General features: G+C 53.7%; 1 protein-coding gene and 1 long non-coding RNA gene across 2 annotated transcripts; one reads left to right on the forward strand and one right to left on the reverse strand.

Annotated features, from left to right (window-relative positions):
* Positions 1-620: 620 nt before the first annotated feature.
* LOC139045358 (uncharacterized) lies at positions 621-5213 on the reverse strand. The gene is made up of 3 exons (XR_011503593.1): positions 5083-5213; positions 3081-3214; positions 621-2349 (listed from the first exon to the last, which is right to left on the reverse strand). It is a non-coding gene; the product is annotated as an uncharacterized lncRNA (long non-coding RNA).
* Positions 5214-6484: 1271 nt separating this feature from the next.
* PLA2G2E (phospholipase A2 group IIE) lies at positions 6485-10781 on the forward strand. Its single transcript, XM_014854763.3, has 4 exons — positions 6485-6602; positions 7367-7505; positions 7677-7783; positions 9630-10781. The coding sequence occupies exons 1-4, from the start codon at positions 6563-6565 to the stop codon at positions 9770-9772; spliced, it is 429 nt and encodes a 142-aa protein (XP_014710249.2). The 5' UTR covers positions 6485-6562; the 3' UTR covers positions 9773-10781.
* The last annotated feature ends 1674 nt before the right edge of the window (positions 10782-12455 follow it).

Below are 12455 nucleotides of genomic sequence, written 5' to 3' on the forward strand. Positions count from 1 at the left end.
TTAAACATCAGCTCTCCTAACTATCACCATTCTGGCCCAGCAAACCGCTTCCTCGCATCTCTTGCCCCGGGCCCACAAGACAAAGGGCAGCTGCCTCAGAACATCACCGAGGCTGCGGGCTGTGCTGTTGCCGGATCGTGGACGGACGCTGCTCCCAAGGGAGGCTGCGAGCGCAGGACGGGAGGGTCAGCTCAGAGGCTCCCTCCCAGGGAGCTAGTTCTTGCCCAGCAAAACATTGCCTGCCACTAGCTCCAAACACCCACTTTCCTGTGCCCCTTCATTTCCAACTCACAGGTCCAGAGGTGCCCCTGAATTAGTGCGGGATTGACCACAGGGTCATGGGGGCACTAAAGGACACTGGGCGATATCAGACAATACATGTTACTCATAAACTTACATAAATGTAGGTTTACACATAACTTTGGGTCATGATGGCAATTCTGTACACTGGCAGCTAAATGAGATTGAATGTTAGAATTGCAAATAGTTTTATTTTTATTAAAATATTTGGCAAGACGTGATCCAATTTCAACAAAACAGTTTTCAAAAAGCCAACTTTTAGTCAAATAAATTTACTTAAAATGTTTTATATTCATTAGCTATAATTTATATTTTGCCTTTTAATTTTAATAGAGAATTTAGAGTATTTTCGAAGAAAAAACTTCTGAAAAGATATTAAAATAATTTTAATCTTTTCTCTTTAGACTTATTTTGTTCTTTGTGAAACAATTACATTTTATACACTTCAAATACAATAACACTTTGAAAATCTTTTAGATCATTACTGTCAGGGGAACACAAATCATGTAAAAATTTGATTACAACATAAATGGAGATTTTGCTGAAATGAAAGCAAGAAAAATACGTTTTATGGAACAAATGTATAATAATTTATGAAATACGTAAGTCTTTGTTTTATATCATTTGAACATTGGCAGCCCATTGACAGATCACCCAAGCACACACAATAAGAATTAACCCAATCAGCTTAGACACATTTCTGACTTTCAGTCTTACAAAAACTGTGGCTTTTCATATATCCTTTAATGTGTTGTTAGAAAAGTATATTGAGATAGAAGGATAGAACACACTCTATTCCCCAGTCTGTCGGCTTGATTAGTAAGCTAAGTATTTAGGCACACACCATGAGCATCCCCAGACCCCACAAATGTTAAAATGTTAAGGGTGAGGGGCTGGCCCCGTGGCTGAGTGGTTAGGTTAACGTGCTCCACTTCAGCGGCCGGGGGTCCACTAGTTTGGATCCTGGGGTGGACTTACGCACCACTCGTCAAGCCATGCTGAGGCAGCATCCCACATAAAAGAACTAGAATGACTCACAACTCAGATATACAACTATGCACTGCAGCTTTGGGAAGGGGGAAACAAGTAAGATTGGCAACAGATGCTAGCTCAGGGCCAATCTTCTTCACCAAAAAAAACCCCAAAAACATAAAATGTTAAGAATGATCCTGAACACCACCAACCAGAACAGGTTCTGAAGGCCTCGAGGAAAGAAGAGGGTTACGGGTAGGAAGGGGCTTTGTAGGGGAGGCCCCCAAATCTGTGTTGACTAGTAACCCTGCTGTTAGCAGCCACGATATGGTACTTGCAGGGCCCTCCTCTAAGCCCTTCGCATAGTGTTCTGTTAACTCTCCCAACAATGTCATGGGACAGACAGTTTTATTACCCTCACCGTACAGACGAGGAAACGGAGACGTGGGAAGTGAGGTCCTTTGCCTAAGAGGACCCAGTTAGCTGGTGGTGAAGCCAGGCAGCCTGACCCCAGAGCCCCTAGAGTCACCTCAGCCAGGACACTGTGGCACTCAGAGCAAATGGGCCGTCACAGCGGGAGGGGCCTACCTGTCCCCCACACGCACAGCAACTTACAGACACACGCACCCCAGCAAAACGCACAGTGCTGGTGCTGCGCACGGCCCCTGCCTGCACCTGCGTGGGCAGCACTGCACCCCAGGGTCCTCCTCCTCCCGCTCCCTTCGTGGGTCAGCCGGGGGCGGTGGAGCTCTTGCGGGACAAGCATCCTCTGTTTCCCCTCCCTCCTCATGACCGGTCGCTGTACCCGTGAAGGCTCAGTGAGAGTGGTGGCCCGCTGCACTCGTCGCCCCTCCTCAGGCCCCACCCACCTAGTGCTCCCAGCACGGCCCCTCCCTCACCTGACGTGTGTGGCCCGTGCCCCTCTGGAGCCTGCGATACCCCGCTACCTGCCTTTTCTTCCTTGCTGGTGTCCCTCCTATTCATTCTCCTCTCAGCGGCCAGAAGCGTTGGGTCCAAACACAGATGTGAGCAGGACGCCTCCTTGTTTCACACCCTTCACTGGCCATCCATTGTTCCCTGGACGGAGACCAACAAGGCGGGCCATTTTACAAGGACGTCGGCCACCTTATAAAAGACGACAACAGGCCCACGCCAAGGATTCTTGTTCTTTACTCTCCATCACAGGCAGGAGAACCCAGATGTGTGGTGACAGTTGTACCAAGCCTGTTCCCACTGGAGGGACAAGCCTCCGTGGCCTTCAGGTGCCCTTGGAGGCTCCCCATTGGATGAAAATACCACTGGGTCTTCCAGAGAGGTGCCTCATTCTCATGGGGGACTCCCAGGCCTTCTCCAGCACTGCAAGCTCCAGGCCACCTCCCCATTAGGCTAGGCAAAGACTTACTGTGGGGTAAATGAGAGGTCACAGTCTCAGGTTCAGCTTCCCAGGGAATCATGCCCTTCAAGGCCCACCCACCACCAGCCCAGTTACCCCAGCCTCCTTTCAGCCCCTTCTGGGTGCCGTGCCCCTCAGACCACAGGGCCTTTGCACGGGCTGTCCCTCTATTTAAACTCTCTCCACTTCCCTCTTCATCCAATAAACTTCTTGAGATCCCTGCTAAACCATTTCTTCCACAGAGAAGCCCTCACTGACCCCCTGCCCATACGACACACCCCTGTTAAATGCTCTCATAACCCCACAGGACAGTCTGTCAAGCTACTCATCCCTACGCACAGGTTTCCATTCAGTATATAATTACTAACGTTTGTGCCCTGCTGGATTGTCAGCTCCATGAAGGCAGGAACCGTACCTGGCTCTGCTCTCCAGCGTATCCCAGCACATAGTAAGCCCCCAGTATAGTTTCCTGACTGGACAGGCCATGCATCCCATGAGGAATGAGGTCATCCCACTTCGCTGGGCAGGCTCCATCAGATGCTTCAGGCTCTGAGAGAAGCAACAGAAGATGAGATTGAGCAGAGGAAGAGCTCTCAGCACAGTGCCCGCAACACTGTAGGAGTTTAATAAATGGTACTTGGTTTGCCATTTTTATTGTTAAGGTGTTGTTGCTGCTGCAGATGATGCTGATGCTGCTGATGCTGATGCTGATGATGCTGATGCTGATGCTGATGCTGATGATGCTGATGACGACAAAGACTTCTGAACCTCAAGGGACAAGTTTACTCCCGGAAAGAAGACATTGCCGGGCTCGTCCCTCTCCTGTCCTCCACCCCAACCACCCTCCGTCGTGGAAGTTAAGATCTGTCGAGGGGGACAGTTATCCCACTGAAAGGCCGGGGGCCCTCATCCAGCTGCTATACCACAGCCCGGGTGAGTGTTGGGAGCTCTTGGACAGCAGGTGGCTCCCCTGTGGCCAGGTAACAAGGGACAAGAGGAGAGACCCAGTATGTACTGGTTCCTCCAAGGGGCATGGCATCCTGCGAAGGGCTTTACACATTTCGTTTTCTTTTCATCTGGTCCCAGACTCTGAAAGGCAGGTCTCATCACCCTGACATGGATAATGGAGCTGGGCTCCAGAGGGGACGGGATGGGCCAAGGCCACACAGCCTCTAAGTGGTAGAGCCAACACCTGAGTCCTAGTCTTGCTGAGGCAGAAACCTGGTGCTTTCAGCCACATTCTGCCACTGGTGAGAAAACCATGAAATCCACCACGTTTCCTGAATGCCTGACACCCTCCTCCAGGTTCAAGTCCTCTCAACGTCCCCACTTCGAACCTCAGTGAGGGACACCTCTGCCTGGAAGCCTGCCTGGATTTCCCTGCCTGGCTCTGGTCCTACAGTCCTCGGTTTTCTGCTGCAGATACACACTGACAGGGGCTTGCAGGGGCCCCATCCTGGCTGGGACAGGGTTCAAAATGGCTCACCAATGGGACTGTCTCAAGAACCTGGCCTTTCCTGGGATGCACCCTTATGCGGCTACAGGAAGGGCTGTGGGCCAGACCTCCAGGGAATCAAAGCTAATTTTCGGTTGTTTAGGACGTAGCTCCTCAGTGACTCACTGTTTGGGCTCTTGTGTCCCAGGCCAGGAGCCAGGCGATGCCAGGAGATGCCCTCATTAAAAATCAAAAGGCAATAGAGCAAAGGGGAGCTCACCTGTCTGAGACCATGACTCATGGCGGCTGGGTGACCCTGGCCAGGTGGAGTCACCTCTCTGGCCCCTCACCCCCCAAGTCTTCTGTAAGTGGGACGAGGACAGCCCAGCATGCAGAGTTCCAGGACCGGTTATTAGCAGGAAATGGGAGGGATGGAGGCAGGGCCTTAGCCAAATACATGTCAGTGTTTACCCGGCTTTATTCTTGCGTTAAAAACCATTAGTCTCAAATCACTGTCAAGGATCCCGGCCACCAGGGCTCCATTCCCCGCTCCAGGGTGACACTCCCAGGGACTCTCCCTGCCGGGGTGGGGTCAGGGAATTTGTATCGGAGTCCTTCCTGGGCGTGATGGGAGCCCCAGCCTCCTCCCCAGGAATGGAGGCCGGTGCCGGGCCGAGTCGGCTCCCGAGGGAGGAGGCCACGTGCCCAGTGGTTGAACTCAAGGCTGCAGCGTGAAAGTGTCGTGGGCCCTGGGCGCTTTAGCTTCCATGGGCCCTTTTCTCCATAGAAAGGAAAAAAAAGTAAAAAGCAAGTCTTATGACCCTATTGGTATGAAGACAAATATAATCCAGACTGGATGGTCGTCATTCTGATTTTAAAGAAATTAGAACATTTTGGAGGCCCCTAAGGTATCAGGGAGGCTGGGCCCCACACCCGCTGTCGGGACCCTCTTTGAACCACCTGGGCCCAAATTCTGGCTCACCATTTACATAGTCGTGTGCCTCAGTTTGCCTCTCTGTAAAATGGGGATGATGGTGGCCCGTGCATCATGGGCCTGTTTGAGGGCTCCTTGAGGTCTTGCTTGAGAAGGCTCGGCGCAGTCCTGGTTCGTAGTAAGTTCTCGGTGCAACAAGCTGCTCAGTTGCATGCCACCCTCCCATGAAGGAGGCAAGCCCGGGACGCCTCTATCCCTGTAATATAGACGGGAAAACCAGGGTCCGGAGCAAGGGATAATCATAAGCATGGAGTCAGGACTCCAAGGCCACAGATCAAGCAGCTTCCAGGCCCTGGAGGTCGACGGACGTGGCTGGTCAAGTTATCCTAGTCACAGACCAGAAGGAGGGAGGGCAGGGGCAGGAGGAAGTCCCAGGCAGGACAGCAGCATCTTGCCCCCAGTTCTGCCTCAGGGGACTCACGGAAGCCAGCAGCAGCCAGCAAATGAGGCCACTGTGAGTCCACGGCTGGTGGGACTGAAATTTCTGACCACGACTGAGCTGGGCCCTCTCATCCATCCCGCTGACAAGCAGCCACGCTCTGAAGCCTGGCCTCCATGTCCTGACCTGACCTGCTGGACAGGCTGGGCCTGGGGGCTACTGCCTCCCCCACCCAGCCCCTAAGATAGCATCAAAAGGACAGAAGTTTCCAGGTTATGCAGGCATGTGGGTTTTCCAACTGGCTCAGACAGAGCCCATTTTTACAGCAGCCACACTACGTCACTGCATGAGGATCTGGGCAGACAGAAGTCACATCTTGGAGTATTTTCCTTGTCAGACAAGCAGGAACCTGCCTGGGAAAGAACAATAAAGAAAAACCCTTAAGCACAGCTGGCTGAGCGCCCAGCCCTTGGCTTATACCTTCCTATACGTCCCAGCCTATGTGGCCTTCAGGTTCTTAGACAGATGGCCCCCCAGACTCCTGGTGCCCTGCTGCGTGGTCGAGCTCTCCCTCTGGGTAACGCAGAGGCTGGGGATGGGGCGAGGGGCAGGGAGCAGAGGGCACGCTCAAGTAGCCAGGGACACAGAAAGAGGACAGACGTGGCCTTGTGAACTTACGTTTCTCAGCCTCTCGTGGGGATGCGGGGAAGATGCCAAGGATGAAAAGCACCAGATGTAGCCCCTGGGTCACGCTCCATCAGTGGGAGCTGGTGTGACGGTTTTTAGAAAGGGGTAGGTGATGGGAATGGCAGTGAGCAGAAAGAGTCACATATGGGCCCCCTCCCCAGACTGCCTGGAAGGGGAGCCCACGGGCCCCCCAGCTGGCCCCTCCCCTGGGGACTTGGCCAAAGTGTCAGACCTGGAAGTGTCATTGCATCACTGGGCATTTGGGGGTTAATGACGGGGAGTGGACAGGACCTGGGTATTTAACTAATTGGGGAGGTGCCCTGAGATCAGAGGTGCCCCTGCTCACTTCCTTCTCCCACAGCCCAGCTCCTTGGCCCCCTGCTTGCCTCCCCTCCCCCGAGGATGAAGTCTCCCCCTCTTCTGACCCTCCTTTGCCTCCTGGGTAAGTGATCTTCATGACCCTTGACTTTGCCCCACCCCAGCTGGGCACTCCAAGCTCCCCGGAGGCCCCTGGCCTGACCCTGGGGAGGCCATGGTGGGTCATCCTGAGGCCAATTCTCCCCAAACCAGCTCTGGCCAGCGAGAGGGGAGAGAAGGTGAAGAGTGCAGCCTGGGGGGCCTCGGGGGCCTGGGAAAGGGGCTGGTGGGGATCCCAGACTGCACACACGAGGCTCCCGCCACCCGCACTCCATCCTCCACCCCAGCTCCCATGTTAGGCTGCCACCTGCCCAGGCGGGCTGTCCCCCATCATTGCACCAGCAGGACCTGGAGGAATCCGGGGGGGCCCAGGTGGTTAGAAAGCCTATCCCGTGGCATCTGAGGAGACCTGGTGGGGACACAGTGCTCCTGGGGGCCCGGGGCTGACACCTGGGGAGACAATCAGGACCCACAGGGAAACATTGAGGAACAGCGGGGAGCAACCGGGAAGATGAGTGGGGGCATTCTGGGAGATGGTGGAGGAGCGGCAGGGGGACTGGGTGCGCTGACATAATGGGGGTGAGGACTAGGAATCAAGGCAGGATGGAGGGCTCAGAGATATTGTTACTGATTAGCATCCTTGTTATTGCGAGTGAGGTGCTCGGCAAGGCGAAGTTAGCTGAACCATCAGAGAGGCCTCTGGACTCAGATTGGAGGGGCCCTCAGGGGAAGCTGGTGGCAGAGGGTGGGGCCCTGAGGATCTGAGGCCTCTGCTCTCCCTCCTCGAAGTGGCCCTGGCTGGCGGGAACCTGGTCCAGTTTGGGGTGATGATCGAGAGGATGACGGGCAAGCCCGCGCTGCAGTACAACGACTACGGCTGCTACTGCGGCGTCGGCGGCTCCCACTGGCCTGTGGACCAGACGGACTGGTGAGCAGGCAGCCCAGCCGGAAGAGCTCCCCGCGGAACGGAGGAGCTGGGGACACCTAAAAGTGGGGGCTGACCTCTCCCTGGAGCCCTTTGGGCCCTGAGCCCCCGGCAGCCTCCAGTCCAACCTAGCCTGGCTCACAGTCCACTCCAGGTCGACCGTGACCCTTACAGGTGCTGCCACGCCCATGACTGCTGCTACGGGCGTCTGGAGAAGCTGGGCTGTGAACCCAAGCTGGAAAAGTACCTTTTCTCTGCCAGCAGGCGCCGCATCCTCTGTGGTAAGTAAACAGCCCTAAGCACCCCAGACGCCAGGGAGCAGGGACAGCTTCAGACAGGAATCCCCTCCTGATGGTGACCCTTGGGCCTCGTCAGGGCCAAGAGGGGTGGGGTCTTCCATCATCACGGAATTGGGGAGAGGCCTGTCCCTCTGCCCAGACGCTCACCTGGCATCCAGTCTACAGAACCCCAGGACCCATCAACTCCTGCCCTGGCCCCAGGCACTGCCCCCCACCCCAAGGCCTCCTAGCTTCTGCCTCTGGGAAACAGAGCAAAGAGGGCAGAACTGAGCCAGGCCCCAAAGGAGCTGTCCTCACACAGCCCTCCTCAGGGGTCTGCAGCTAAAGGCCTGGTCCCCAGGACAGAGCCTCGAGAGCACACTCCCAGACAGAGAGAGCGGGTGCTTCGATTTGGGACCGCAGAGCCTGTCCCCAAAGGCTGATTCTCCCCAGGGGGGCTGCCAGGTTGGGCCCTGTTGCTCAGCTTTGCCGGGTCCAGTGCCCACTTGGACCAATTAGCTTTCCTCTGGTCCCCGGCCCAGGGAAGCAGCCTGAACCAAGTGTGAGCGTGCAGGGCCTCAGGCAGCCCAGCCCCACGGAGGGAGCCCAGGTCAGAGAACCAGGTCTTCTTCCCCCTGCACAGCCAGGGCAGGGTGGGCAGGCCCAGCATGGGGCACAGTGGAAGGACCTGGGAGAGTCAAAGAAGACTGAGCTCAGGTCTCTAAGGTCTGTCCTGGGGGAGGGGGAAGCCAGAACCAGAACCCCCAGGGGCAGTTTTGGCTCAGGGTTTCTTGCTTCTGCAGCCATCCACTCAGCAAGGCAGCTTTGTCAGGTAGTGAGCTCCCCATCACTGGGGGTTTGTGCAAGGTGGGGACGGCCACCTATCAGGGATGGCACTGAGAGGATGAGTGAGGGGATGTCAGGGGAATAGGGACACAGGCTCAGGGATTTGCTTTCTACCCGATGCGTGACTTTGGGCTAGCGGCCCTGGAAAGCCTCTGCCTCCTCGTCTGTAAAAAATCAAGATGAGCACTCTCACATCCCTGGCTGAGGCCCACTCCTCCGAGAATCACCTGAGAGAACGGCCGTGGTGGTCAAGCCCCCTCCATCTCTGAGTGTTGCTGAAACAGCAGGTGTGGGCAGAACCCTGACGCGAAATGGAGGCCGACCTTGAAGGGGGAAAGGAGAGCCCCGGGCACTTCTGAGCTGTGAGATGTATTCGTGGGGACAAGAAGGAGCCAGAGTCCCGCGGGCAAACAGAGGCAGCGGAGACAAAGGGAGGCTTTTGGGCTGAGTGTGGGCACACACTTGGAGAAGGGGGTGGGGGGCTAAGGCAAATGTCAGAAAATAGGGTCCGTCCACTCATGGAGGCAGGCATAGGGCCCGAGCAGGCCCCAGCCTCGGTCCCAGTGACCTCCAGTCTGGACGGGGGCTGCTCTGGGGCCTGCGCAGGCCACCTGGGATTGGATTGCTGTCATTTCATAGCTCTCCTCTCGGCTTGACGGCTGCCATCCACCGTCAGCCATGCATCACACAGACAAAGGAGCTGCCTAGAGAGCCCCTGGCTGGGCCGACGAGAGTTAGTGGGCCAGATGGTCTCCCTGGGGGAGTGGGCTTGGGGGAGGAAGGAAGAACGGCTAGGACCAATTTCCAGCCTTCCCAGCCTCCCGGGCCCCAGCAGGCCCCCCCTCAGGCCCTGCCCTTTCTCTCACCCATCCTGGAACATCCTCCACGAGAAAGGGCTTCCAGCAGAACGGGGGTGAGAACGCGGACCCCAGAGCAGTCCCACGTGTGTCTGAGAGCAGGAGGCCTGAGCAGCCGGGTCCCTGACTTGCCTTGTCCCATTCAGCTGGCAGAACCACCTGCCAGCAACAGACCTGCGAGTGTGACAAGAGAGCTGCACTCTGCTTTCGCGACAACCTGGGCACCTACAACCGCAAATATGCCCGTTACCCCAACAAGCTGTGCACCGGACCCACCCCGCCCTGCTGAGGCTGTACTCCGCCTCCCAGGCCCCCGCCTCCTGCTGCTGTAGCCCCGGCCCTGGGGAACATGGGCACCAAAGGCCCTCCCTCTGGAAAATTCCTTTCCTGCAAAGCCATCCCTCCCTGAGAGCTCCCAGACCCTGGCCTGGACCATCGCTGACCTCCCAGACCACATCTTCCCCTTAGGAAGAGCTGAGCCCACGAGCCCTGGGACCTTCCGCATCCAGAAGACTCTATACCCCACCCCTGGGACCTCAGGTCCCTCTTCTGAACAAGTGAATAATGTTTTCCCATAATTCTAATATTCTCAGATTCCATCACTGTAGGATTTAATTAGTCTCCAGTTTCATTCATTCATTCATTTTCTGAGCACCTACTATGTGCCAGCAATATGCTAAGCACCGGGATTCGGCAGGAACAAATCTGACCTGGGTGGCCCCAACATGCAGTTTCAACATTCTGTCCTTTTAATTTTCCACTATGGCAAGTTTTTGTGATTCTCTTTTTCTAAAATTCTACAATCTTACTTAAGACAATAATGGCAGTCTCCAGAAGGAATATTTCTGGCCGTGTCACATAATGTGAGAAGCATGAAAAATACCAACCTAAAACTATTGTCCCCACTATGTCATCAGGTGTCAAATCCCTCTCATGAGCAAAGACTGGTTAAGAATGAAAGGAAGTTCTAGAATCATCTTATCCAAACCCCTGCTTTGACAGATGGGGGCCAGAGAGGGGAAGTTCTACCTGAGGGCGGCTCCTCACTCCCAGGCCAGTGTGTCTTCACTTCTTCATGAGTTGGTATCAGCCACTGACACTCTGACCCTCTGATTGTCATCTCAGACAGACCAGGGTGGCCAGCGCAGGACAGCAGTGAGGGTGCCCAGGCCGGGTCAGGTTCCTGATACAGAGAGGGAAGTGGAGACATTCCAACATCCAACATGGTGGGGCCAACTCTGGCACCATAAAGGTTTTAATGCACCAAAGGATCCCCAGCCTACCCTGGGAACAATATACTTCAGCAGATTCTACTCTTAAACATAGATGTAATATATCCACTATCTATAATATGATATGATAAATATATATATCTATAATATACGATATTGTATATAAATGATATATGATTTTATATATGTGACAAATACCATATATAAATGATAAATGGTCATATATATATCACATGATAAATATCATATATATCTATAATATGATATAGATATATCATATCTATACTATGATAAAAGTTTCCAGGATTGAGATGAGCCTATTCAATGAGATAAAGCACGTAAGAAGGCATTGCACGGGGCAGAGCTCACAGGGGACACGCAATAAATGTTCACTCCCTTTGTCCTTTTCATGCCATGTGTACACCATTCAGGACTTTGAGGGCAGGAGAGAGCGTGAAGAAATAAAAGGGATGATCACCACAAACTGTGAAAGGTGAAGAAGTTCTGTGCTAGCAGAAGGAGGGAGAGCAGGTGTGCACGCTTTGCTGCTGTAACTGACTCAGATCCTCCGTCAAGAATCACCAGAAGACCAGATCTCAAAGCAAAAATGGGTCGCGTGGGGAAGAAAGCCGGCCGTCTCTGCCGGGGAAAGTGGTCCTGGGGCGCCCTCTGGTGTCCACTTTATTCAGGCTAATGGGGGAAACCTAAGTTTGGCTTAAACCTAGATTTCCCCTTTATCAGGTGGGCAAAGCGTGCTTCTGGGCTAGTGAAATCGGTCGCTCCGCATTGTAAATAATAAACATGCAGGGACATAACCACCTAAGTCCTTACAACCATCTCAGAATGATGGTGCCACTGCATAATGAAGAATCGCGGGAAGGGGGAACTGACTTGGGGAGGCGGAGAGAAGCTGTGCCCTGGGTGATGGATTTAAGGTTCCCATGGACGAGGACCTCATAACCTCATAGCTGTGTAACAATCCAACAAAGCGAAACTCAGAACTTAAGAAGGAGACCTCAGAGCAGCCTGCTGTGACCTTTGGGCCAGAGACCAAGTCTTATCCTTTGTTTTCCCAGGGATCAATAAACGTTTGGTGAATGAATCGAGAGCTCTGTCTAAATTCCATTTGCGTGTGCGTGTCTACACTACACACACTTGGTTTCCAGCTGCAGACCTGTGGAAAGGACTAAAAAAAGGAGAGGAGAGCCCCAAACTTGAGCTCAGAGGTTCAGGTAGAAACCTCTGCTCTGCCAGTTAGCAGTTAGCATCTGTTGCAGAGCTCGCCGCTCGATGTGGTCTGAGGACAGCAGCAGCAACATCGTCAGGGAGCTTGTTAGAAATGCAGAATCTTGGATCGGACCCCAGACCCGCTGAGTCAGAATCTGCAGGTTAAGATGACCCACAGGTGATTCGTGGGCACGTTAAAATCTAAGAAACACCGATACACAGGCACAGCTTCAGTTTCTGCATTTGGAAAATGGAACAAGGACATTTCCCTGGCAGGTTCATTGTGGTAAGGTTTAAGTTAGCTTGTGTGAAAGTACACAAAATAATGCCTGGCCACATAATAAACATTTGTATTCTATAAATGAATGAATGTAGTCATAATAACAATAATAGCTAACATTTATTAAGCATTTGGCATTGACTAGGGACTGTTTTAAGTACTTCACGTTTCTTAATTCATTGAATGAATGAATGAACGAACAAATGAGGCATGGGGGCTACAGCAAGCCTGGA

The sequence above is a fragment of the Equus asinus genome, chromosome 5 (genome assembly GCF_041296235.1).
Source record: "Equus asinus isolate D_3611 breed Donkey chromosome 5, EquAss-T2T_v2, whole genome shotgun sequence".
Lineage (NCBI taxonomy): Eukaryota > Metazoa > Chordata > Mammalia > Perissodactyla > Equidae > Equus > Equus asinus.

Excerpts from the sequence above, each read along its gene's own strand:
- PLA2G2E (XM_014854763.3), top strand. The coding sequence starts at position 6,563 with ATGAAGTCTCCCCCTCTTCTGACCCTCCTTTGCCTCCTGG. Across the intron at positions 6,603-7,366 it reads GACCCTCCTTTGCCTCCTGG|TGGCCCTGGCTGGCGGGAAC; the intron begins GTAAGTGATCTT and ends CCCTCCTCGAAG. Across the intron at positions 7,784-9,629 it reads CAGGCGCCGCATCCTCTGTG|CTGGCAGAACCACCTGCCAG; the intron begins GTAAGTAAACAG and ends TGTCCCATTCAG.